Raw genomic sequence first — 27,733 nt, 5'->3', positions numbered from 1 at the left:
TGCAGTAAACACGCAAGCGGTAGGGAAATGAGTATGGACTGAGTCGAAAGAAAAAGTACAGGCATGAAAGGAGGAAACCTATAGATTTCTCAAGGGTCAGTCTTGGGACAAACCTTGTTCAATGTTTTGAGGATTGATTTTGGCACAAAAAACAGAAGACTTTAGTGAAGTACATTCATGGCTCTGGGTTGAAAGATAGATTCTTTCCTCAGCAGGCAGAGAGATTGAGATTGTCATATCAGAAGAACTGGATGACCTAAAGAACCTGAACAACTGCAACAGAGGAGAGTCTTTAGTTAACAGCAAAGTTTCATGCCCTTAGAGGGACTATGTTAACCCCAAGAATTTCTGCAGTAGTAGATTACTGTCTGAAAATAACAGAGAAGGGAAAAACCTGGCTAGACACATCAGCCACAGGATTATGATGAACAACAAGTATGATGGAAACTACAAATGTAGAATATCTGGAATATGCTTTCTCTGGAATGCTGCATGCAAATCTGATGAGCCACGTTCAAAAGGAATGAATTAAAAACGGAATGAGTGGGGAAAAGGGTTACAAGGATCCTCAGGGAACAGAAGGCCTGCCTTACAAATTGTAATTAGGAGAGTCCATTTTAGCAAACCAAAGGTTCATTTTCGTAGACCAAAGGGAGGAGACATGCTTTCTGTCTATAAATGTACAGGGAGTAATCATCAGGGAGGGAAAAATATCTATTTAATATAAAGGCCTACATTACTAAGAGATCAAATGAGTATAAACTGGCCATGGATAAATGTTGCTAGAAATTAAATGAAAGTTATTGACTATCAAAGTAGTAAGATTTTAGAACAGCCGCCCAGTCAGAATAGTGGAGGCAAGAACCTCAAGGAGGGTTTTGAGGCACAGGAGATAAGATGTGGATACTTAGAAAAAAAAAATAGACTGCAGGATGAATAACCCAGCTCATCTACGCCAGCTCCTCAAGGTGATACACAGCCACTTCTAGAATAAGAAAGACTCTTCTCATGGAAAAGATTTACAGCATTTTCATATGTGCCCGCTGCATTCACACTTCTAGTTGATTCACCTTAACTTCCAAAAGCACTCCCATATAGACATGGCCTTATACATTAATTTGGCACAATGCAATAAGATTCTTGCTTTCTTTTTGCCTTTCCCTTTTCAATCTCATTTCACTTTACAAACTTCATTTCCACAACATCTCTGGGATGGTAAGTGCCCATCTGTCACAGGTGGAGATTTGAAAGTACACAAGATTAAGCAATTTGCCAAATGCCACACAAGAAGTGAATGGTAGAAGCAGAGACAAGTTACAGGTTCTCAGTTGTACTTCGTGGTATCTTACAAAACCATTCCTTCTCTGCCACAGAAACACAGACAGTATATGAAATAGGAATATCAACAAATTTGATCTATTTCTGAGCTCTCAGACATATCACATGCCTGAGGCTTTGGAGAAAGGCAAGAGGAAAACAACTCTACATACACAGTTAACTCTAAAATGCTTGAAATAGAGGGAGGTTTCTTCCTCACCCAACTGTTAGCTTAAGATTCAATTACTCTTATCATAATATGCATAGCTACAAATGTAATTAGTCATAAAATTATCCAGACCCTCAAATTATTCCAGCTGCTGTATTTGACTCCCTGATTCTTGCAATGATGAATTCTCCAGACTGATTACACTGGCTGAAATAATCTTTCTTTTTATCTATTTGGAAGTTGCCTGCCATTGGCCTAAACCTTGTTTATATCTGCTGTAGAGCTATAATTGCAACCTTACTATTTTTATTAGGACTATTGTCTAGATAACACTTAAACCTGCTAGGCCCTTATTTTACTTAATAGTAAATGTCACAGAAGACATCTATTCAGGCTTCAAGGAACCTTTATCAAAAACAGAAAACATGTCATTATGAAGACATGTACAAAGATAAATACAATTTGTGCAATGCGTGTTCATGAAAGGCTCCATATGAGGTCTTACAGACTCACTGCAATTTCTGATCCTGTGATAAACATATATTTATAATAAGTCAAGAAACTGGATAAAAGAGAAAGGAACGATGGATTTTTTGGTTGTTTTTTTGTTTGTTTGTTTTGTTTTGTTGTTTGTTTTTTTTTTTTTTTTTTAACTAGAGTATGTAATTTCCACTAAATCTCTTCTAAGTTGTCTTCTTTCCAAACTGAGTGTAATTCTCTCCTACACAATCTCTTCTTGTATGTAATTCCACTGGATTGCTAACTATCTTAGTTGCCTTTCTTAATATTACTACATCTTCAAATTACAACAGGAAAACAGAGAATTACAGTGCTCTCTATAGGAGGGAATTCATTGTGCGATAGAAGACCATTGCAATGTGTCTTTTCACTGTATGCTCAATGTCTCTCAGATGGATTAGCATAAGCATTCAGCACATCTTACTAAGGGGTGAACAAATTTTATCAGTTTTCTTTGCCGGTCTCCCTTAAGAGAGGCAAAGTAGTAACTGCATAATTTAAAGAAATGGAAACAACTTCTTGTAGGACAGACACACTAGCTAATTTCTAAGAAAAACAAACATTTTGGGAGAACTCTGACAACACCACACTGTTTCAGGGGGCAACAAATTGGCATTTGGAAAAATGAAAGTTGATTTCTTTCCCAAGGGAGACAAGGGGTCATTTTTTCTCCCGGGACTTTCTCCACTTCTGAAGAGTGTTCCCCTCCTTCTCAGATCCATCAACAGCAGATTCTTTCAGATTATGAAAATGTCATTTTTAAGGATAAAAGATTATTAACCATTCCCATTGTGCAATAGTCTGTCTTAGGTGCCACAGAGTGCAAACAGACTTTGAAACAAGTAATAGAAAAATCACAAGTTCATGTGCAAATCTTGCATCCTCACCTACAAAATTAGGATGACAGTGTTTAAGCTTTCTTTTCTGATACAAACTCTTGCTTTAACTCACTAGTTCTATTTAGACAGGTGCGTTTCAAGAAAACCTCAGCTTTAGGAAGCAACTTTACTCATTCAGTGGGTGATAATATCTTAGCCTCCTCAAAGACATTTCCCTTGTATAGTGCTAGTGGTCTCCACCATTGTTTATGAATTGATTATAAAATCAATGTCACTTAATTATCTCTGACCACCAAGTTTGAAACTACGAAACATATGTCTGAAAAAACTAAAGATTATCACAAACTCCATCTGTGTTCAGCTTCCAAATTTTGATCTTTTATCGTGATGATAAAAGACACTAAGACACAAAACAGTGCCCACACCAAAGCATTAGGCTGCATGCAGAGTACTCCATCAAGGGGAGAGACCTGGAAAGAGCATTACATGTGACAGACATTAATCATGCCACTTAATGCATTACAGAAAGATACTAGGACTATTTCTGTATTTTAACATAGCTGGACAAGCCCAGCTTCCTCTTGTCTAATTCCCACCTTGTATGGATGCAGGCTCTCAAGCATGAAAGGAGAAAAATGCCCCTATAGATTGTACTGGCCTGTGATGCAGAACAGAGCATGCTGCTATCTGTAGCATGGACAGACCAGGCAGAGGCATGACAGGTCCTTTTTTACTACCATCTATCACATGTCACCTCTCTAAAAGCCCCAAGGTTAAGGGCAGACAAGTCAGCTAGACACACACAAGCCTTGAGGTGAGCCCATACATTCAGCAGGGCATGAGGGGGCACGTGGCTGCTGAGCTACAAGTGTCTTCACCCTAGCAATGTGAACAAACACTCAGTGTGCTTCATCCTGCTCCCAGACTGACAGTCCACCGGGTAGGACAGACCTACCCTAAACCACTATGGACAGAAACATGTTGTAAGATCCTGTGCAGAACAGAATAGTTCTATCCCTTCGGGAATAAGACAAGCTGCAGTCCCAACAGCCACATCACACCAGGCAGTTGACTCATCACCTATCTTAAAATAATTATTCCAAGAGAATCTCCTTGTTTTCATAAAGTAAGTTACTCTCCGTGTTCTGTCCTGAAGCCAAACACTGTTTAAAACCCAAGCAGTAGCTGGTAGGATCCAAGCATGGAAAACCGACACATTAGAAAGCCATGTCAGGCCTCCCTTGGTCAGGGGACTAGGAAGAGACAGACACATGCAGTGCCAACCCCTGCGTGGGCTCACGAGAGGATTGTGGAGAGCAGTAGGAGCTGAGATAACGCAAGGAAACTAAACAGGAGGCTGCAGTGGAATGGGACTTCAGGACAGCTCTAGAGATCAGCACGGCCAGTGGCCAGCACCCAGGGCGAGCACAGGGGTGCCAAGCAGAAGCACAGTCACAGCTTCACTGGTGACAATTTCATAGACTGAAGAGCTTGGCTTTGGAGGCGAGGATTGAATTGGCTCGTGTCAGCCATTCATTTCTGTTTCTAGATCATCACTCAGGGCTGGACTCTGCAGCAGCATCAGAAAACGCACCTTGTCAATCCATCTGGGCTTTTTCTTTTTTTTAATGAATGATGCTACACACCTGCAAATACCAGATATTTTCCAGGGGAACCGATGCATTTAGCTGCCCTTTCATAACTGCATTCATCTGCACCCAGAAAAGGAGAGAGGGGCTTGGCACCCTCATTCAGTACAACAGCTATACAGAACTAGATGCTTTGGCACAAGGCACAAAGTTAAGAGCAACCACTGCTCCTCCCTCTCCCTGTGAATTAACCACATTCCTAGGGGACCGGGCCACTGGCAGAAAGTAATCACTGCCTGGGACAGAAAACAGCTCTTCCATCACACTGTCCCCATAAAGCAACAACCTGGAGTGACCATAGAGGAAAACAACAGAGGGCACAACAGCACATTCAAGTTCCTTATGAGGACATCATCTCAAATAGAAAACTGTCAGTGTTTGTACTGTACTGCGCTTCTTATGTGTACAGTACCATGGTGCCACCACCTACAGAGTTGAGGGTTTGCACGTTCCTGGCTCCAAGATAGTCACATATTGTAAACAGTGGTTCCAAAGCAGGGGCTTTCTCCTGGGGGTCCTCAAAGCAAAGGTGACTGCTGACTGGTAAACAAGTAAGAAATCAAATTATGAGCCATTTGAAGGACAAATTCTGTCCAGAAGTAAGAATCAAAATAATATGATGAACTGTTAAGAAGTGGTGCTAAAAGTTTAACCTATCTGACACTAGCGTTTGTCCCACAGGAAAAAGGCTGGAGGAGTGAAGCGGCATCCACTCATGCCCTGGGAAGTAAAGGGGCATCCCACCTTACCACTGGGGATAGTATGGGGCACACCACGAAAGCCATGGAGAATCTCCTGCCAGTGCAAGATCTGGCAGCAGCCTACTCTCTGCTGGCTCATCTCCAAATCCAGCCCTTGCACAACAGGTACACCAGGAAATAGTGGCATGACCAGAAGGTGAATGGACTCCTGGTCCACTGCCAGGTCCCCAAGGGCTTTCATAGAGACAGGACAGTTTAGATGCTGCTTAAACTTCAGGGATTAAATTGGGGGTTTTGGCCACTCTGAAAATTTGGCCTCTCCATCACAGATTTGGGTCAACACTTCTTTTTAATTCAAGATCAAAATTACAGGGTTGATCTGGAAGTAAAAATAAAAGCAAGATCCAGATGAAGAGTGTATATATCTATTTCTCTGACTCTTCTGCTAAAATTTCAAGCTAAAAATGTTATACACACACCCCCCTACTTATATGTAAGAATACAGATATATTTATTCATAACAACCTCAGGTTATTTATATGACAACGCAGGATGTACAAGAGAATCGGGTCGTCCAAAATACAGGCAAATATCTCCACTCCTATGGAACAGGTCATTTCTAGAGGATGATAGACGAAAATCAATTAAAGAAACAGCTTTGAAGCACTGTCTTTAGAGCAGAGTTCCTCTCTCCCACAAATCCTTAGCACAGTAGCTGGACATTCAGTTTTGTTACATGCCAAAATCTTTGTGCCTTATAAAGAAAGATGCAGGAGTAGGAATGTTAATGGCCTCTTTTTACAGTAGCCAGTTGTCAGAGGAGGTGGGAGAAAACAAACCACATAGAAAACAATTGCCAATTTGTGGTCTTGACCATTTAAAAATGGATCCCAAAATAGTCTGCTAAATTGTTTCACCCAGAGCAAAATTACCCATGAATACATATGCATGCACACAAAAACAGCATCTCTTGACGCAGTGCTGATGGTGACTGCAGTCAAGGAAGAAGCGTTATTGCATTCCACGTTGTGAAAAGACCACAACGCAGTAATTATTCTGAAAGGTTTTCACAAAGCACAATTATTAAGCTAACATTATCCTATTATTGTTTGTTGCTATGGAGATAATATAATCAATATATTTTCTGGATTGATTTTTTTAATACTACTAGCACATTGCACAATATAGCAAGATTTAACTCAATACATTAACTGATTTTAGTTTATGATTGGCAAAGTCTTCAGGCAATAGATTGCAATCCATCTCATGCCTATTATTCTGTCAAGACACTTAATGTCAAAATCTCTGCTGCAAAAGTAAGTTTTCCTTGTTGAAAAGGAGAAAAAGGATAACAAATTTCTCTGAAGATATACAATCTTTTAAGCATGAATTTAACACTTACTCCTATTTTTCCTAAGCCAAACAAAAATTACCAGACTGACTACAGAAGTAGTAGAAAAGCAAGTTGTGTTTGAACTCTCAACTTAAGATGCTTATTTATTCCAGCGGGGATGCTTTGAGGCATTATCCTTCTCCACATAATATAAACTTTTCCTGTAGCAGCAGGAGGCTCTGAGAAGATGGCAGCAATTGCAGTGCTGCACCAGAGCCCATTGGATGGGAATGCAGTTTGCAGCCTTGCCACCACCTCTTTCCACAAGTTTGGAGGAGTCACTCCCTACCTGCTCCCATGCCCAGCAAAGACAGCAGGCACTCAGCCATTGGTCTCGATGGATGGTGAAGCAAAACTGTAATAGCCACAGCCCTTAGTTTCCTTGCCCATAAAACCACAAGAACACCTCCTTTCTTCCAGGTCTGGCTCTGCAGACGATAAGCTTTTCGCACATCGAGTGACTGCTGCTGTGTTAGGACAGCGGTAACTCTGCACAAACCTGAGTCTCAGATCTTTGCGAGACAGTAACAGAATATACTGAGAGGCTGTTGTTTCAGCCCATTACCTCTCTTAAGAAGAGATGGGCTCGTCGTTGTGCAAGGTCTCAAAGCCTTTTAACATATATTTGCCATTACTGTCCTTAGAAGGATTTTAACAGGTTTTCCCCTCCCATATGGCCACAGTGTGGTAAATTGCCTTTGACTGAGTCCCAGAAGTGACCATATTTTGTCAGCATGGTTTACGCTCAGATCAAAATTGACAAGTGCAGCATGCTAGACTTTGCATAACTAAATAAAAGGAGCGATAGCAACATTTGAAAGTAGCAATACCTGTTAACTCCTGTGAGAATCATATGGGTATGTTTTTATGTGCCACAGCATGGCTTCAGCTGCCTTGGGTTAGACACCACTATACAAGCATTTTGGCCTCAGAGTGTACAAATGCTTGCATAAAACATGAAATTATTAATCATAGTCATCTCAGTAATTCCACCTTCTCCCTTCCCTAAAGGGACCAGATTAGGTGGTCTTGTCTTTCTACGTGAAGGGGGCTGGGGCCCAGTAACATAACTTTCGGACTGTCTGGAGGGGATCCATCAGGAATGATCATTCACAGATTAAATATGTTGCCTATGCTACACATCTGGCCCTTCTGGCCCAGGGGATAAGTAACAGGAGTTAGGAATGCACATTCACAACCCATCCGCCGTAAGATAGCTGCACTGCCTCTAACCCAAGCAGAGCTCAAGCTGGTTTATAAGCCACCTCCTCCCTTCTTGCTCTGCATGTCACGGATCATTCTTTTCCACCACATTTCTTAATGATGTCACTTTTATCAAAATGGCTCTGAATTGCTATGTGGGCACGTGCCACGGTGTACAAGACAACCACGTTTGTAGGGTTACTTGCCTTCCCACCTTGTTTCCTTGTATGCTATTTTATAAAGGATTTTCCTGCTGGATGAGGCTTAGACAAGTAGGTACGATACTCATTCAAACAGGCTACCGTCACATGTGCAGCCTTAAAGGACACCATCTGCTAGTTCATCAGCACAGTAAAGCATTGCTTAATACATATCACTGTTTCAAATATGAAGGAAAAACTTCATTCATTTCAAACCACTGACTGCATGCTGTCCACCGCAATGCCTTATCATGCAACAGTCCAGAAATTCTGCAAAAATAAAAACTCATTTAGCTTCAGTCAGTCAAGGGATATCAATTTTGGTAACAAGAATGATACAATTACATTCCTAAGCAATTGGTCTCAATAACAGACAGACAGCACCTCTGGTAAATTGGCTGCAGGCCTGATTTTACGGCTCTCATTCATACCGAATAGAGCCTACCAGCGAGACTCCCTTCATTTCAGTGCTAGAGGACTAAGATACTACTTAGCAGAAGTAATCAGTGTCCTGCTGCAAAGGTTAAGGCTAATCACACTTTGCTTAGTTACATTCTGTAATTGCTGTATATCTTCTTCTAGACAAAGATTACAATTTTCTTTTTTTTAAAATTAATCAAGTAATAAAAAAAGTTACCATTACTTCACAACACAGAGATTGAACTTTGCTGCTGGAGATTGAGCTCACACATAGCAGAGAGTCATGCAGTGGCGAGAGGCACGGCACAGAGGCAGCTCTCAAGGGGCAATCCTGTCCCTGCACAGCAAAACTTCTCCTGGAGCTCAGCTTTGCCCGCCCGGCTGTCCCTGCCCAGCACATTGACCCAGGCTGCCACAGGAAAATACCGGGGGTCCTACAGCATCACCTTCCTGACTTTTCCTCACATATACAACACAGCCTTAGTGGGAACAGAGAAAGGACAGCCCTTACACAGGTCACACCATGGTGCAAAAGGCTCTCACAAGCCTCCTTCTCTACTCCCGTCACGGCTAAATATAATTTAACCTGAAGCACTTTGCCCATAATTATGCAAAAAGGTGGATTCGAAATAGGAGGTTGGAGGGGAAACCAGCACCGCGCATTGCAGAGCTCCCTTTGCCGGCTCCGCAGCCGTGCTGTGCTCCGGGAGATGGGAGCTGTTCAAATGTTTTGACAGAACATGCCGATTCCTCGGGAATGTTTTTATTCTAGTCAATGTGCCAATTCTGCACAGATTTCCAGTAGAAAGCAGGCAGACAGTCTGGGTCTGCTGAAATAAAACTACTTCACCCAGAAAGAAGAAAAAGTTGCATTTTCAGTCTATTTTTACTCGATTCATGGTTGTATTTGTTTTAGTCAGTTTGTTGGATTGTTTTCAGTTTTACCTGGAAACTCCGTTTTCTAGCAGGCTCTAAAGACAGACTAAAAGGCATGAAAACATTGTAGAAAATTAACTCAAGTAAAAGACCTCAGACGACTTTTGAGATATAGGTTTGCAAGTAAACAGCACACAGAGATAAAGAGGGAAACCCCCAAAAAAACTTTACAATAAATTAATGATGTCCTAATTAGAGCTGCTTAGTCTGATTCTGCAAGAACTCAAACACTTCCCTTTTTGCATTTGTGCTTGTCTTTCAAAGGCTTTCTTTTTTCCTTTCGCCTTAGGGAGTTATTTATAGGGCTATTATAATTTGAGGTCTGGTCTTCTTGTGGCAGGTCCTCCATCCAGGAAATGAAATAGCATTAGAAAATGAAATCTCGCCTTTATGAGGTCTTCGAGATGGCTCCCTGGGGCATTAGGGAAAAAAAAAAAAGTAGTGAAAAATATAAACACAAATATAACTACAAGATACTTGCATGGTCCCTAATTGTATCTGTCACGAACTATATGAGACTCTCTATTAAAATAGAGACCCCTTGGTATAAGGTCACCAACTGTAGCTTTTTTGCCCCAAAGCTCTCCCTTTTCCACCTTGTATGTGATCAAATGCCTTTTCCACCCGACCTTGGCTGCAAGGTGCTCCTGTCCAAGGCTGTCCTCAGATGTGGAACACAGAGAAAGATAACTCAAACACCACCCTTCCTCCGGCTGCCTTGCCACGTTTTTCACAACACATTACACGCTGCAGCGCATTAACTGATCAAGGTAGATTTGTTCATCCCTTTGCAAGCTGTAACCTTTGCAAAAATCAAATATCAATCACACATTTCTTGTTCATACCTCTTCGTACTTCTTTCCTATGCTACCATCTAGAGCCACAAGGTGCCTTATCCTATCCAGGGCTTGCTCTTTCCTCTCTATATATAGACATAAAAGCAAATAGAGGCAAATCAATGAAGATTTTGTGGTTCCCCATCCCCTTTTCCTGTGTGTCCAAAGGGACACGTCCTTCCAAACTCTGCTCTTGCCATGTATCTTTTTGCCTTTTCTTGAGTGGAACATAATAACTGTGTTTAAAGTCCCATTCAGCTTCCCAGAGAGTATTTAAACTCCTTAACTCTTCATCACATGTGACTTCTTACTGCTCCTTTAGCCCAGCTTTCACTAATCCCACCTAAATCACCTCTGGCATCATGCTACCTATGATAAGTTAACAGCTTTGCATATGCCCAGAATTGAAAAAAGCCATCAGATACAATGCATGGAAACTATGGAAGCTCATAAAATAGTAAAGACTAATTTGCGATTATTTTAATGGCATTTCTGCATAGTTTATTATGAAAAATATGTATTTGGGAATATTTTTAAATACATACATAGTTTCAATTTCTTTTTCTCTTGCTTGTAATTTTATTTTTTCTTGTCACAGGGTGAAATAAAAGTCACTAATTTTCAGTGAGTGGGTTGTTTTTTCCACCTGAATATTTAAAACTGCACCAGTGCAACTGTCCAAAGAACATTTCACTTTTACCTCTGCCTTAATAGAAATCATCTAAAATTCATGGAATATTTAAAAACTACAAAATGGATCCAGGAAAAAAAGATTAATAACAAAGAAACAAAAGTTAAAAAGTACAAGGACAGCCCAAGACTGTATCATCCGTTCCACTGCATTGCATGGTGAAAACAAAGAAAAACCAGCAATTTGAAATACATGTTTTTAAAGCACACGTTTGTTTAGACTTCCTGTTGAAAACTTTCTCTTTTCTTAAAAAAGAGAAAACCCAACCAAATCAAAACAACAACAAAAAACACTGTAAAAACCCCCTCAGTTCTCAGACCAACCAGATTAGAATCTAACTCTAGTTGATTCTGGTTTCATGTTATCACCTATACACAGACTTGTGCTGAGGCCTCTGACGACGTGGAGAACTAGATTAACTTTTGATCTTTATCCCTCTCCAACAAGATTGGTCTTTTCTTGCATTTCCATCCCTTTCTAGGCAACTTGCAATTCTAGATCAAATTGAGTAAATATTTAACCAAAAATGAGTGCTCCAGAAAATAACATTTCACTTGTTTCTGACAAATTAAGAGAAGCCCAAGCACATAAAGGCTGCTTTGCATCTGTTCCACACCTGCAGCCGCTGAAGCCCTCACAGCCCTGCCCCAGCACCCATCCTGCAGACCCACCCTGCCCCTCCCAGCACCGCATCCATTTGACTATGGGCCACGACTAAGATCCAGTTTCACCCCCAGTCCCTCTTACAGAGGGTTATATTTCATCTCTACGTCCTGCCTGGGGAAGGGAAGAAGGGGGAAGAACTCAGAAGGTCATGAGCCTTACATCCACATAAAGGCTCCATAGGCAGCCAGAAGACAGCACACAATGAATACCAGGGATTTAATGGCACATGTTTGAACAGGCAGTTCTCCAAAGCCTTCTATTACTCATTTTAATATAAAGCCTTGCAGAAACTGAGCCTGGCTAGCTGCAGCGGATCAGCCCCACGGCAGCTGTGCCTTCCTGCTCCCAGAAAGGGCAGGGGAAATATCTTGCTTGCCACCCTTTCAGGATGACTTGCTGTGCAGAAGGCCAGCTTCTTATTCGAAGAGACGTGTAACTCTGTAAACATTTCTAGTGGAGCCTGGGTTAGCAGCACTTGTAAGAAAACCCTAATGAAAATAAATTGTTATGTATTTACCCATATGCTGAGGAGCATATGGCTAATGCATTTAGACATTGCTAATGAAGTTAAGACTCAGCTAAATTTGTTGGCTCATGGATAACAACTGTTCTCAACAACCAATCTGAGCCTGCTGTAATTTTAGCCTTACAACTGATACCTGGCCATCATTACACATACTGATCCTGCTGACATAGAAGAACTGGTTTTCTGAATACGGATCTCTCCACATCGCAATAAGAAGGTGAGCAGCGCATGACACCACCAAAGTCCAGATTTACAGGTAATGTGAGCACATTAAACTTCATTTAAAACAACTGAGATTGCTCTTATTCATTGCAGCTGAGACTATTGCCTTCTTTTTAATTTAAAGGACTAAAATATTTTATTTAGTCCAATCCAGGCCAGTACCACACTGATGTGACTACAGCCAAAACTGAACAGAAGACAGCCACACCTAAGAAATATTCCTGCTTTCTGAAGTCCTTGCGTAGAAGCCCATTAAGTTTACTACAACAGCTATAGGAATCCTCCTATTCAATCATATCACTATTGTGCTGCTCTTCAAGGTGAAGGTCCCTACTTCTTGTGGGAATCCTACTCCTTGTGCATGATCATAGGGATCCTGGAGTCCAAGCTAAACTCCAGTTTAAGTGATTACACTGAGTCTGTCTGTATGCTACTACCATTGCTACTACACAGTATCTTCACTCTCTTAACCCAACTGCTGTGTAGCATGGCTGTTTTGTGTTCACTGTTGCTACGTGTCATACGAGAGCTGAGCTTTAATTTAGCAGTACACGCTGCTTAAAGAGTAGGCTACATGGCAAATTCCAGAGGTTTCTGTGATGAACATGCAAATATACTCTCCAAAAGACACAACACATGGCAAACTCCTCCTATACCATTCTCACGAGCCAGGTGTCATTTTAATGATGCAGACCTCTGCTCTGATGGATCTTGGGTAGCCATTTGTCAGTTGCCACCAAAAAAACATCAGAGAACAATGATTTTGGGCAAGGATGGAATGGAACACCAGAGAAGCATCCTTCAGCACCGTTATCTTGGGGACCAACCTTACTCAGACACCTTCATTTATAGACCAGGGCTCAGGCCTTCCATTAATTCACACCCCACCTGCTCTGTGACTATTGCCAAACAATTTAATCTCCCTCCAGCCTTCAAGCAGCCCAATCCATTAAAGACAGCAGTGACACCAGCCTCGCCATATCCACCAGAGAAAATCCCCCAAGAAGTTGCTTAAAGTGTTTCACCATAACCTGATGAAAAAGCAGACCTGTCTATTCCAGTACACCATCCGTGCCATTTTGCAGGTGAGTAAAAAGAGGCCCAAGCTGAAACAAAAGACAGACATTTGCTTACCCAGAAAATAAGAAAGCTTTGCCCCAAATCACATTGGGAGTCTGGGGAAAGCCCAGAGTCTCTCTCTTCTCACTCACTGTGCTGCCATGGAGAACATCATCCCCTTTCCACTTCACAGGTAAAGCCCTTCACATACAGCTAGCAGCTGCCTCAGCCATCACCCCTTCACCTCATGCAGCATTTAACAAAGCGAGCATAAAGTATGCCAAAAGGAACCACTAAAACAAGGCTTGAAGAATACCAAAACCATGATGTAGCTCATCAACAAAGTCTGTATCTCTTTCTAGGGGCAACTGCTGAGGTCTACAGGAAACACTCACCCAGCCCTGCACAGCAAACAGACGTGGGAGCTGCTCTAGGCAGAAGCCACGCAGTCAACACGTCATTCCTTGGAATAAGAATGGGGCCTCTTTCGTCCCTCAAAGGAAAAACTGCATAGTCCAAAAGGGCAAAAATATCTGTCAGGACCACTACCACCTTCATCACTTGGGTCACGATTATTCACCAGCAAAGCAGCAGTGATTCTTCTGTCACGTAAAACCTGCCAGTTGCTTTGTGTATACTAATACTGTCTCCAGCTTCCATAAACATTGTTTAAAGTTGACATCACATTCAGGCATACCTTGCAAACACAGCTATCAGAAACACCGAGTGCAAAAAAGACAAGGACATCATACCTCTACAGAAGGGTTTCCGAGGGGTACGCACTGCTCCCCCAGAGGCAGGCTCACCCTGCCGAGACCTCACCAGCTCAGGGAGAAGCTGGGGAGAATCACAGCACAGCTCCACTCGATGCTCTGTGAGAAACCAGAGGTCCAGCTTTCACTGAGGGGTGCAAATAGCATTTGGTCAAGTGGGAGACAGCTAATTGTGATGTCTTGATTTCCTGCATTAGGTTCCCACAAATGGATATTGCACCAACTTTGTCAGGGTATCTGACAACACTAACGTCTGATCAAAGGAGGGTAACACAGAGTATCACCTGAAATTAGGAAAATACATGTATTTGAAAGGGAGAGACTGGTTTTATAGATGTATGAATACACACATAAACCCACCTCTAACCCTAGGTTCTCTGTCATGTTGCAGACTGTGCCATGGATAGGTTTCGATCTGCAGCACATGCATTCATGTTACATGAAATGCATGCATGCACCAGCCTCCCAATCAAGGCTGGGTTTCCCAGGACATAAGAGAAGACCTGGAGCATCCCATGAGGTGCGTTCAGGCAGTCAGCAGCCCACCACGTCTGTGCACAGCCCACTCAGGGACATACAGCCAGGTTGGTTGGTGATGCCAAGGCTGCCCTTTCTGTTTCCACACAGATAGCTATCAAGTTGCAAAACACATGGTCCTCGTTCCATTCCTCTCTTGTTTATCTGTGCAAAGCAACACAAAACCATATGCAGGCTTTCACTGTCAGCGTAAGCCATATTATTCTCATAATTAAATCCAGGACCACAGCCTGAGAGCTCCTCTTCTTCCCTTCCCCCTTTGCCCCCTCTTTGCTCCCCTCACCAATTGCCTCTCTCCAACCTTGTTTGGGTTTATATGCTGTGTCATTAAATTCCAGAACAGTAAATGCTGCAGCCTCTCTCTCTAAGCACTGACACACTGCTTTCTAGGCTGAAAATTAGACATGGGTTAATTTAATTCCTGCAAGGACTCTGACTTTTATTTTTCTTTACGCCCAACTCAAAGGATGTTCTTGGCAGATGTGTAGTGGAAAAAAAAAAAAAATATCATGTTTTCTCTCTGCTTCCTCCCTACACTCCCCCCTTCTCCACTCCCACCCATCAGCTATAAAACAACACAGCCCAGCCAGATCCCAAACTGAAAGCAAGACAAAGCACCCACACAGCCCCCACTTCCATTCAGCAGAAATGGGCCGCTCTAGGGTAGCCCAGGATCTACAAGTAGGCCAGACAGAAATAAACAGAGTAAACAAAGAGTATCCTGTCCAAGCAGAGAGGGGCTAAAGAGAGCAATGTCTTTCATTAAAATGCAAGGCAGGGATACAAGCACACAGCCAGTCAAAAGCATCACTGGAGCTTGCTAGGAGTAATAGGAGGAAAGCAACACATGATCGTGCCATTACAAGGACCCATCTCCCAACCGTACGCAGGGCACAACTGCATATCCCACCTACCACGGACCACAACCAGGCAGCCAACCACACACCCACCACCACCCCAAAACAGGAGAGACGCCAGCCCCAAGGCTGCAGCGGTTCCGCGCTGCCCTCCAGAAGGCTGAGCAGGGAGCAGTGCACACAGGTACAGTACCAGCCGACCAGAGCCGTGCAAATGTCAGAGCCAATGACATTTAAAAACAGTGTCGCTGCCTTTTTAGAAAAGGGATGGGAAAGGGGGAGAAAAGCACAGCACAGCCATAGCAACAGGTCAAGTGTTTGCTGTGGTTCTTTGGGAGGAAGGGTAATGCGGCAGGTGTGCCTTCTTGGTTTTCAGAGCATTTGTCACATAATAAAAATCATTAGCCTGGGAATTAGTAAGAGAATTTGGTTTAGTTTTTCTGCAACCTGCTGCTCCGAAGCCCAGGCAGATCCATGTGTGAAAGTCCATGCTGTGTATACCCTTGTGTCTCCCATTACGCGGCTATCACAAACAAACCTCACGTTTTTCCACAGGCTGGTAGGAAAAATGCAGCACATGGAGAAGTGGGGGAACAGTCAGGAGTTCCTACCAAAACAGCGGTCTGTCTGCTGCAAGTCTGCTCAGTTATTGGGAAAATTGAACATGCTGCTTTTTTTTTAAACAGCCTAATCATATTTACTATTACATCAGACTTACCCATCACAAATTGTTCTCATGCAATGGAAGAATTTTTAATCTAATATCTTGAACTCGAATAATTTCCCAGCTGCAGAACTGCAGTAGTTTCCTATCTTCTAATTTTTGAGATAAGCCAATTAACTTGGATATGTTTTAGTTTCAGAGTGCGATTATCTCCCTTTATTGTACTTGAGAGAGAGGGGTGACTTACAGTAAAATAACTTTGTTTTCCCCAAGTCAGCTCTTAAAGCCTACTTCTCTGTGGTGGAGATAGGTCTTTCCTGATGCATTTCCCTTAGCCCCTTAGCTTTCAGCACTTCCTTTTCCTCTCTCAGAGATACTATATTAACAGCAACTCTTATTTTACTCAAAGAAAATACACTGTTCAAGAAATCCCTGAAATAACTCTTTCCAAAAAAAAAAAAAAAAAAACAAAACAAAACAAAAAACCCAAAACTCGTGGAGAAAACATTTTCTTGTTTAAAATACATTTGAAAGTTCATTAAAAACCCCACAACCCAGCACTATTGGTCAAATCCTGCTTGCATTGTTCATTTGTTTTCAGACACACAGAAAAAGAATAATAGCAAAAAAAAGTATGATAAAGCCTGATGCTCTGTTCACCTATACAGTGGAGCAAAACAGGAACCTCCATTTGCTTCAGTAGAACAGATTTACACGCAAGTGAGGGAGAAGACAAGCAAATCCTTTAATTTATGCCATTACAAATTGAAAAATACTGCTTACTCCCACAATTTTGTTGAGAGCTTTTGGTACCTAATGGCTTTTTTTTTAATCCCCAGGTCCTAGATTTCCTTGATTAAGTCAAAGGGACTCCCTTTCCTCCTTTATTTTTTCTTTAAGTTTCTAGCAGTCATATTCTAGGAGGAAAGCCTGAAACCATGAGATGAGGACACTTTTTGGACTGGAAGACTCATTACGTCGAAGTGTTTTGATTTCCCTTTCTCTTCTAGATCTCACTGCTGTGCAGGGCTTTTCAACCTCCGTTGATTTGCAGACCAAATTCAACACTGGAAACGTATGAATTACACATATGCAGATGCCCATACAGTACATATCATTTCACTCCTCTTAGTCACTATTCATGAATTCCTCTGAAATAAATGTTCATGGGTTGAAAACCGCTCGTCTGATGATTTAGTGGGAGCGGGGCTTGTGCGTTTTCCCTGCACAACATTTGCAATACCAAGAAGGAGCTGGCCTATTTAAAAGGGAGACTCTCTAAAAGGCCAGTTCAGTGAAAAAGACACAGTTGCATAAATATGCAAGTGCAAGAGCTGAACATTACAGATGTAGCAACAGAACAAATCAACATCTTGCTAATTCCTATAACAAAAAAAGTAACCCCAGCCCCCAACAAACCGCTGCTCGTGCACAGCTGTGCCCCTCGCAGCAAAGCCCCTAAAACCATCCCCATCCCCAGGACAGTGATGGGCAACCTCTCGTTCTCCTCTGCTGGGGAAGGGGAAGTGGAAGCTGTCCTCTACTGACTGCAGCAAGAGCACTTCTGTCCCTGAAAACGCTCTTGTAGAGAACTGCCTACAGTATAAAAGCAGCCTTCCTATTACTCGTCTGTTGTTATGGGTACTATTTCTAAGAAAACAGCCACAACAGCCTATCCAGAAAACATGGCAAAATATAAGAAAGAAAGAAAAATTATGAGGAGCCTGGACGCATCCCTGCCTGTTCCTACTGTAGAGAAGACGGATGGTGAAGTGTCATAGTGCCGGACATAGAGCCTGGTGGGGCTTGTGGTTTTGCATCACTCGACTCCGTTTCAAAATCCTGCCTGGAATTATTATTTCTTGGTACTCCAAGACATAATTTCTCAGCTACCTTTAATTTAGTTTTTTCCTAAAAGTTAGTAAAATCAAGTTTATCTTTTTTTTCATTAACCTGCACTAAATGAATTTAATGAATGCAATTCTGGTAATGAAATTTGCCTAACAGATCATAGGTAACAGTTTGCAAAAACTTTCCATTTGTATGCTGGTACAGGGCAAGCCTATCTACAACATATCAAAATAACCTAGTCTCTAGGCACCTTTTCCTACAGCAGGTGTTAGCAGGTGACTAACGATAACTGGATTTTTGTCACCAAAGAGCTACAGAACAAGTACCTTCATGCCGTCCAGCTGAATTGAAACCAGAAGAGTGAGGGCAAACTGGTCTGTATTCCCCACCGCGAGCATCCCCTGTATGTTAAAGTCACCCTGTCCATTCCAGTTCAAATTAATAAAGAGCAGATCAAGTCTACTTTTTATACTATTTTCTAAATTAAATCAGATGTACATGTAAAACTGGTATTTAAATGGAGTTTGCGTAATAATGAGTCAGATATTGACAGAACAATCACCATGAAGACCAAGGTAAGAGCCACTATATTCTCATTAATAATTCAAATCTCAGCATGGATATTGATGACCATGCACTTAAAATAGGAAACTGGGCAGCAGCTGGAGTTAGCCCAGATTTCCTGAAAAGTTGTTGGACTGCAACACAGACACACTAGAGAGATTTACTGTAAAATCCAACCAGAGAAATGGCAGTTCCTCATTATTAAGAGATCTTGGCCCCTCAGAAGCATTACTGAAATAGAGCAAGGAACAAAAACACAGCATTAGCAGACTAACAAAAGGGGATGGGTGAGAAAAACAAGGAAACAAAAATCTGGAGGCAGAATCCCAACACTTCCTTCTTCCCTCCTCCCAGTCCCAATATTTGGGGCACAGAGCAACAGCATTCAGTGGTACCTAATTCCAGCCACTGCTTAGGAGCAAACAACATTACAAGCTTTAAAATAAATGTGTACAGTCAGCAAAAGCACAAACAAACAGAAAGGTCATAGGAGCCAAAACCACTCAGAACAAACCAGTTGGGGCTAGTTAACATAATCTGTTCTATTCACATAACTAAGTTTGTTTCACTGAGGGCATGAACTTTCTTGGAACAGCTCAAGTAATTAACTGCAGGAGCTTACACATTTTCTTTCCCTCAAGTTTATTTTACCCTGAAATTAGAGCTGCTTGCATACAACTGCTTCCATCAATTCACTCAAAAAGCTGAGTTTTGCTTGTTCTTTCCAGAGGGAGATGCTTAAAGACATGGTACCACTGAAGTGTAGGATTCCCTTCAATTCCTTCTACCTCCTATCCACTCTTCCCATCGCTTTGGATAGATACAAAGAAAACCGTATCTTACCTCACTGAAAAAGAGCAGGTTTCCAATGAAAGGAAGAGGTGGAGGATGTCGGATCCCCACTTTGCTTAGTTTGGAGAATGCAGATGTGGAGTACCTGGAAAAAATAAGGTAGTAAGTTAATTTTGGATCTTGTCATGATAGGACTTACTATAGTAATTAGTTCAGATGACTTCCCTGGATTCAGAGAGGGAGAAGATGCTTCCTGTGTTGGCCAAACAGAATTGCCAACGTGATGACATTGCTCAGCAGGTCCTCAGGTCACAGAAATAAACGCAATACACTGGTGCTTCAGAGAGGGCAAAAGGACAGACTGAAACACAGGCCTGCAAATGGAGCAGTGGAAATAGAGAGCTGCTCCTCTTCCCACGGCAGATCTTGTAAGTCAGCAGTGACTCTCCAAAGTTACGTGAGGTTACAAATAAGATCAAAACAAGCATTTGGGGTTTGACTACTGTAGCAAAGCTGGGAAAGGAACAAGACAGATCTTCAAACTATTATTTTCTTCTTCTTCCATCACCGCTACCAATGCGGATCACAGAACAAGAATTCAAACTAGTCTCGGTTGTGCACAAGCCAAGACACTGTCAGTACGTTCAAGTCAAGCCTAGTACTTGGGCCAGATATGCTGATTAAGTGATTTTACAGCTGCCAGTCAGCAAATTAAACAAATATAAAAAAATACAGGGAAACAAAACCAGAATTAAAAGCTTCATGCATCCCTTGTTTCAGATGAAACTGTGGCTTGTTGACAGGGACAATATTGGAAAAAAGAAAAACCCAACCCCAAAGTCCTTTTTTTCTTTTTTCCTCCCTTCCCCCTTTCTTAATACAAACAATGGATTTAAGTCAGTGGACTTCAATTAGTGAAACTTGAAAGAGTAGGAGCTAACAGCGGCAGATTTGATTAGCCAAAGACACAGTAATACTAAATACTATCATGCTGAACACTATCATCAGGAGGACCAGGGCAAAAGATCTTTAAGATTAATATTAACTGTGTCTATATTAACACCTTAGCTCGGAGCAATAGCATAGTTTTAAAGCTCTCCCTCTGCTCAATGGTTTTGTGTCTGGGGCAGTTTTGGCACATGCAACCACAATTTTGAAAGGAAACAACATGAAGCTCTGCTCCAAACCTTCATCTCTTACCAGGGCACATCTGAACTAACAGGCAGTCCTTCAGCTTTGAACTCCGAGCACAGTGAAACTGTTTAGTCCTGGGAAGCAAATTAAATCCAGCCCAAAATAACAACTGTGAATTGCATATAGTGTAGGGGTCATGATATCAACTGCTTTAGTCTATCGAGTCTGCAAGTCATCTGAATGATGAGAGACAACAGAAGCAGGGCCCTCAGATCCCGATGGGCTGACTCCCTCTTAATCCCAGCATACAGCCTTGTTGACTCTGAAGACTATGCTAACCCATTGCTATGACTTGGACCTCTCCTCCTTCAGATCCAACAATCGACACACACCTCATTTGAAACACCCAACGTGATGCAGGCAGGAATATTCTGCAGGGAGGAGCGGCGAGAGAAAAGAAGAGTACATGTCAGAAAATGGTCCTTTCCTCCAGCGGGAGCGGAAGGAAAGAATGGTCTTGTAAAATGAAATATATAAAATTAAGAGAATTAAATCTCACATGTCCAGCAAAGCAGAATGGGACTTAAGTATCGACTTAGTAGCATTTCGTACTTCTGTTTCCTGAGAAGATTTCCTGCAGCACAGTACCTATTCTCTTAACGGGTTTTCTTTTGTGAAGATATTTTACAAAAGTCATAATCAGAAGATAGATTTTTGATCATTTTTAAATAGCAACAATGTTTTTTTTAATGGGGCAGCATGAACCTTCACAAACACAAACTCTCTCTAAAGAAATTATGTGTCTTCAGTCTATGCAAGGGCACTATTTCAGTGTGACAGGGTATCATGGAGTAAGGCACAGAAGTTGACATTTATTACACATTTTATTGACTTTTTGGCTACTTAACCGCTTTAAAAAAATATGAGTTTTTCCTTATTGAAACAGCTAACACTCTTGGGGAAAAAAATGTTTTAACTTCAAAATGACAAAACAGCCTACACGATACATTTTCTTCCCCAAAGAGAGGATTTTTTGCTGTTGTTTGAAATCTTCCTAAAGTGTCTTTGTGTCATAGCAAAGTCCTCATCTTCAGTATGTAAACAGTGGAAAAGCTTAAAATCTCTCTCAATAGAAACCCATTAATTTCGCAGCATTTTATCATGGATGTTTTCAGTGTAGAATACATGGCAGATCACAAAACACCAGGCTGGGGTATACTTAATTGCTAATTTCACTGTAGGCCAGGCACTCTGTAGAGCCCTGGTCTTCCTGTACTGCAAAGTGAAGAGTGACTGCAACAAAACCTTACACTACACAGAGTAAATGATGTGATCACCAAATATTTAAAAAGGAACAAAACTAATGAGTCCAGTGCACCCATTTTCATAAGGCAAGAAACACACAGACTCTGAAAACTATTTATGCTTAGATGAACAGTTCATCTTTGTCAGCTTCTGAACATTACTGACAGCTCCACACAGCTGAGGATTTGCTTTCCTTTTTCCCCTCCTAACATGGTTTTCTCTGATGATTTTTATTCAGTTACATTTGAAGTACATTTTCAAAAGGTAAGGAAAGACAGCTTACAATGAGATGGGAAACAGAACCACTGTAGTCAAGCTACACACTGAAATAGAACAACAAAAGGGTAGGGCCAGCATGAAAAAACATATCTCACCAATAAACACATCTAGCTCTACCCTATGATCTCACAATATTTCTGGTATTGTTGAAATATCTGCAGTTTTGCAGAAAAGAAAACAGTATGCAAGTGCTTAAAGACTGATCGTGTTGCATGCACAAAAGAAGGAAGATCTAACACTGCACAGGTAACCTTGACTTTGACTATTTCTAATGTAACACTTACCTTCTGCTACCTTAAATATTAAGAGCTTTTTCCCCCCCACACCTCTGCACCATTTTGGGTGGGGGAGAGAAAGGAAGGAGTGGCTTGGGGGGTTCTTTTTTAAAAAAAAAATAAAAGAAAAGATAAGTCGTCCTGTATAACACATAATGAACACCAGCAGTACATGAATCTGACAGCTTCATGGCACAAACCTTTGCCTTTCCAGCCAGAAGTAACCGATAACTCGAACAGGCTAATTTATGCAATTCGGCTGCGCAGCACACCCATGACACACATTTGGTCAGCAACTCACGGAGCCGCGTGCGGAGTGCGTTGGGAAAACAGCGGCCAGGTTTTGTTGCTGGGAAGGGGAGGTGGGTTAGAAGTTGGAAGAGCGCAAACAGGCAGGGTTGCCTTGTAGGCAGTCACAAGACATTTGTCTGGAGAAGCTGTACATCTAAATGAAACAGTTCTGAGCCTACCTTATCATCAGGGGAAAGTCTTATTTCTCACTCTGCCACTTAACACGCTTCTGTGTTAATTTATCACGAAAATTGATCTGATATCAGGCAACCTGCTGCTGTGTGTACACGCTAAGGGTAGAAGACCAGTCAGTGGACTAGAAAGGCTAAGTCAAATGCACGATCTAGAAATTGAAGAGATACTGAGAGGTGGTCAAGATGACCAAAGTTAGGAACAACCTCTGTACAAGGAATAAGCAAACAGGCAGTAATCTTAACCTGCAAAGAAGCAACTGATGCAGGATACGACAAATATATTTAAGATCCTGCATAGCTTAGAAAATAAAGAATTATTAGCCACTATTAAAGAAAAAAATAAATTAAAACCCACAAGTGAATATTTAGGTGGCAGGATTAAAAATGAAGCACTTTTCCAAGTAATCAATATACTAACTATGGAACACCTTGCCATGGGATGTTGTCTATTCCAGAAACGTAAAAATCTCCAAAAAACTGATTAAATTAATGAAGGGGGGGGGGAAAAAAATCAGTAGGCACTTTTTAATTCATTAATTTAACAAGTGTAAGAGACACACATGGAAAAGACTAAAGGGAAGGAGGGAAAATTAAATTGAATTTATTTTCCTAAGGAGGGAATTAGTCCATAAGCTTCCTATGGCAGAATAAGAGATTAGACTGTTATAAAACCTAAAAGATAAAGCCTCAGACACTTCAATTTTCTTAAAAGGAAGAAAGGAAGGAGTCTTCGTGCAAACGAAGGGGCATGAAAAAGGATAAAACTCTGATGGCAGCAATATTTACTGGACAATCTAGCACATTCTCACTCAAAGGAGAAATATACCCTAATATTTACACATGTAGGGCTTCCTGCACAACTATTAATTTAAAACCCTGGCATTATATTTTGAACAGTGACAAGACATCAAAACAAACCAGAGGAACAGCAGTAATGAAGTAGATCAATAAACAATTCAATAACTCTTTGAAGATGTTAAGACAGCCTCTTAGAGCTAGATGCTCTCTGTATATATTAAACACAACTGTTAAAAGAAAGTTAACATGCCAAATACATTCCTGCAGGCCAGCATGGCAGATTTAAGCTCTCTGAAATATGAGCTTCTCTCCACAAAACACCATGCAAAAAAATAAGAAGAAAGAGTTAAATCAACAGATAATTAAAATAAGTTGTGATGGATGTATAATCAAACAGAACTAGCCATCTGTCCAGCCAGGTCAGTACTGATCAGTACTGCAAGAAAAAGTATTATACAGTCTACACCACTAAGTCCAATGAATTTGTGTAGCAGATAACATTACAGAGTTTCCAATTCTGCATCATAGAATTCAACATACCATTGAAATTACCCCAAATTTCTCTCAGTAGAGAAAGCACATCATTCCCTCTACACCTAAGTAATGCACAACCTAATAATATTGAAAGCTATAAACTAGGACACTCAGATAAAAAAAGTGATGTTATTTAATCTCATTGTTGGGAGCTGGGAGGTGCATTATTTTGGAAGACTGAGTGGGAAAACAAAGTGTTTTGCTGACATAATGGAAATCATTCCTGCCAAAGAAAAGATAATCACCATGCATTTTCACCTATTTGCCTCTATTTACATATACCCATACCAGATCCCTGTAAATATTGAGATATATTTTGCTCAGAGTAGTGATAATATACAAAACAATGGTAGCCTCCCCAACATTACAATGATGGCTCATATAAAAATATACAAGTATTCCTGGAAGCACTGCCTAGACAGCACAGTCTCACCAAAACATTGGTATCATCCGCAGGCTGGCTACAGAGTTAGGCTTTCCGCTCTTAGACCCCTCTGGGAAATTTTGCATTACGAATACTGCAGCAGGGTCACTAGAGAGCTGCCATCACATAAGTCTTTCCTCTCGTCTGATGTTCAGGATATTTAAGATAGAAAATCGTTATCTGGTCCCATTCCGATCGAGGAACACACAGAACCCAGGTCTTGCGGGCGAGTATTGCAGCCAAAGTGGGTACCACTCCAGATGGATACAACCACCTCTGGTTATTACCTCCAGAAAGTGTACTCACTAAAACAAAATAAAACACAGAATTAAATCAGCTGTCCATCCCCAAAAGACAGGTAGGTCCTGAAGCACTCTCTCACAAAGCAGAAGAGAGAAAAATGGGGAAAGTAAATCTCTCTTATAACCCAGTCAACAAAGGTTATCAAATTGCCCTTTGCCGTTACCTAGCAGTACCCCAGTGGAAATGGAGGTTTTTCCTGAAAGGAAATACACTTGGTTGTATAGAATACTGGGCTCAGCATAAGGAATTAGTACTATTCCTCAAAACAAACAAACAAATGAACAATACAGAATATCCACAAGTATCATTTCAGTACATTCTAGAGGTAAGCTTCAAAAGAGACTTTAGCCAGTTTGGGATAAGGCTATTTGAATAATGCAGTTTCATTTTCAAGCTCAACAAATTGAAACTTTTAAACTATGAATTTGTATGGCTTACAGAGATAATAAGAACTTCCATGTAATTCTTGCTCTCCTTAATCACTTGCATGCACTCCCAGTGTTTTAATTTTGACATAATTGCACAAAAGACAGACATTACACACACTTGCACCATCTGCCTCCACAGGGGCAGATATTTTCCAGCTGCAAAACCTAAATGACCATAGGATTATTATTTTATTGAAACATTTGCTAATGCACCAGGAATAGTGTGCAGTAAAGGCCAAATTATATGGCCAATATTAAATTTATACCTCATCTATCTGCTAACAATCATTTTTTTAATCCACACTGTTCTGCTTGGCTGAACAATTTTTTTAGTGTCTCTTATCTCAAGAGAACCGATAGGCTCAAGGGACTGGTTGTAATAATGCTGCAGGTTGTCACAGTGTGTTTAAAGTTTTGGGAGTTGCTTTGATATGAAAAAAAAAAAAGAAAAAAATTAGCAGTGAATCAGTGCCAATTAAGTGAAAAAGCCCATACAGAAAAGCAACACGCTTCACCATGCTCCAGAGTAGCCCTGGGAGAGACAGATGGTCCGTACAGCAGGCCAATGACAATATTTCATCACCTCTCTCAGAGTGCAGCCCCTTCACACTGGGCAGTGACTTTTCCAAATAAAGAGCAAATGAACAAGAGTCATAAATCCACAGCTTCAGCCCTTCATCGTTGGCTCAACACCTTTAAACAAAATGACGGAGGTCAACAGCAGCAGAGGCCGTTGCCTCCTTATCACAACATATCCTTGGGAGAGGAGGTGGGACCTCCACCCCTACGAGCACAAAGAGCGGTCTCCTCACCAGAAGTGTCCAGAGCAGACCCAAGGTCTGGTGCATATGTGAGGCCATACACAACGTCTGCAGGAAGCCTGGGTCAGAGCTGATAGCTAAGCTCAGCTCTCATACCTCAAACCGGCTGTCCCAACCACAGGCTGAGCCTTCCTTTCGCTCCCTAGGACCACTGGTACCATACCTTTCTTAAAGACCAATTTCCTCTTCCTCCTTTTTATTCACACAGATATTGTGAGGTACACAGAAGAAAATGGTACCACCTCAAGGCCATAAACATTCTTGCTTCAGCCAGGAAGACTGAAGTTTGCATAAACAGGTGCATTGCTAGAAACACAACTTTCAGAAGCCATAGTCAAAGTTCACGAAGTTTTTTCCTCCCTCCCCAAGTAATTACATATCTTAATTTTGTGATTGGACTCTTAATTGCATAATTAAAAGGACCTGAAGTTTCAGATTAATTAGTCTTCCTAATTGTTATGCAAGTTAATATCCAAGTGATGCAACTCCATCTGCAGAAAACATGGCACCTGTTTCTGTACGTGCCTCAACCATTCCTACATACCATGAATAATGGTGTGGATAAGGGATGCAGTTCTATATCAAAATTGAGGCAGGAAAGTCTGCTTGGGAAGCTTGATCTTTCTGGATTTTCATTGCCATAAAGAAAGTACTTACTAGGCCACTGGTCTGTTATTTCATAGGGTCAAAAAGGGGTTGCAATGCTATGGTCGCTGAATTCCTGAAACGTTATCTAGCACACACATCAAGTGGTGATGTGCTGTGCAGGCAAAGCCAAGTTGTATTCCCACTAGTGCATACGTACCTCAGTTGCCTTTCATTTTTTAATCCATGCCATCCCGGTCTATCAGACAACTTGTTTTAAGTCTGTTGCTGTCAGGGAACTGGTTTTAGAGTTCAGGTCTTGTACCACATTCCCCAACAGCAACAGCATGTACAGAACCACTCAGTGCTATTAAGAACCAGCTGGCACAAGGGCCGCATGGAGACGCAGCCTGCCAGGGAAAGACAAAATTGCTTCAAGAGGCTCAATGCCTCCCAGTGCTTTTGGGCCTGAGATGTCTTCCTTGACTGAAGGTGAGATGGGGAACACAGTCCTTTCTCCCTTTTTGAGATCAGCCTGTCAGCATACATATGGCAGGATGTCAGGCACCAAACATAGACAAAAAGAGTTACTGGAACAAACCTCCAGGCATCTTCCCCACTTGTAGTCTCAAATGAGCAGCTCTGACAGACCTCAGGGACAATTCAGCTCCCTTTAGACACCTATGCAGAAAGGTCTCATGATTACACGGCACATGAAATATTTATTTTTCAGTTAACATCAAGGGGTTGCCATCCATCCAGTGCACTGAATGCAACAGAGGCTGCTGACCAGAAACAGATGCGATCAGAGCACCAGAGATCATGTCATAGTGTACAGAGAGCCTGAATTAATGGTCCACAGCCCAACTTTGTTCTGGCATTTCCTAACTTGTGTGTGCTTGACTTTACAACCTCAATAATGTGCCTTTAATGCAATTTTCCGTGCAAGTTCCCAGTTTTTTTTAAAACTCATTAAAA

General features: G+C 41.5%; 1 protein-coding gene across 1 annotated transcript in view; it reads right to left on the bottom strand.

Annotated features, from left to right (window-relative positions):
- The window catches only part of TBXAS1 (thromboxane A synthase 1 (platelet)), a 228,274-nt gene that overhangs the window by 155,738 nt on the left and 44,803 nt on the right, over positions 1–27,733 (bottom strand). The window contains exon 2 of the mRNA XM_009694752.1: positions 19,436–19,529. Coding sequence (XP_009693054.1) covers positions 19,436–19,529 — 94 coding nt within the window. The remainder of the gene's footprint in view (positions 1–19,435; positions 19,530–27,733) is intronic.

Source organism: Cariama cristata, unplaced genomic scaffold (genome assembly GCF_000690535.1).
Source record: "Cariama cristata isolate BGI_N322 unplaced genomic scaffold, ASM69053v1 scaffold1380, whole genome shotgun sequence".
Taxonomy (NCBI): Eukaryota; Metazoa; Chordata; class Aves; order Cariamiformes; family Cariamidae; genus Cariama; species Cariama cristata.
Note: the sequence above shows the minus strand (reverse complement) of the source record. Positions and strands in the feature narration are given on the sequence as shown.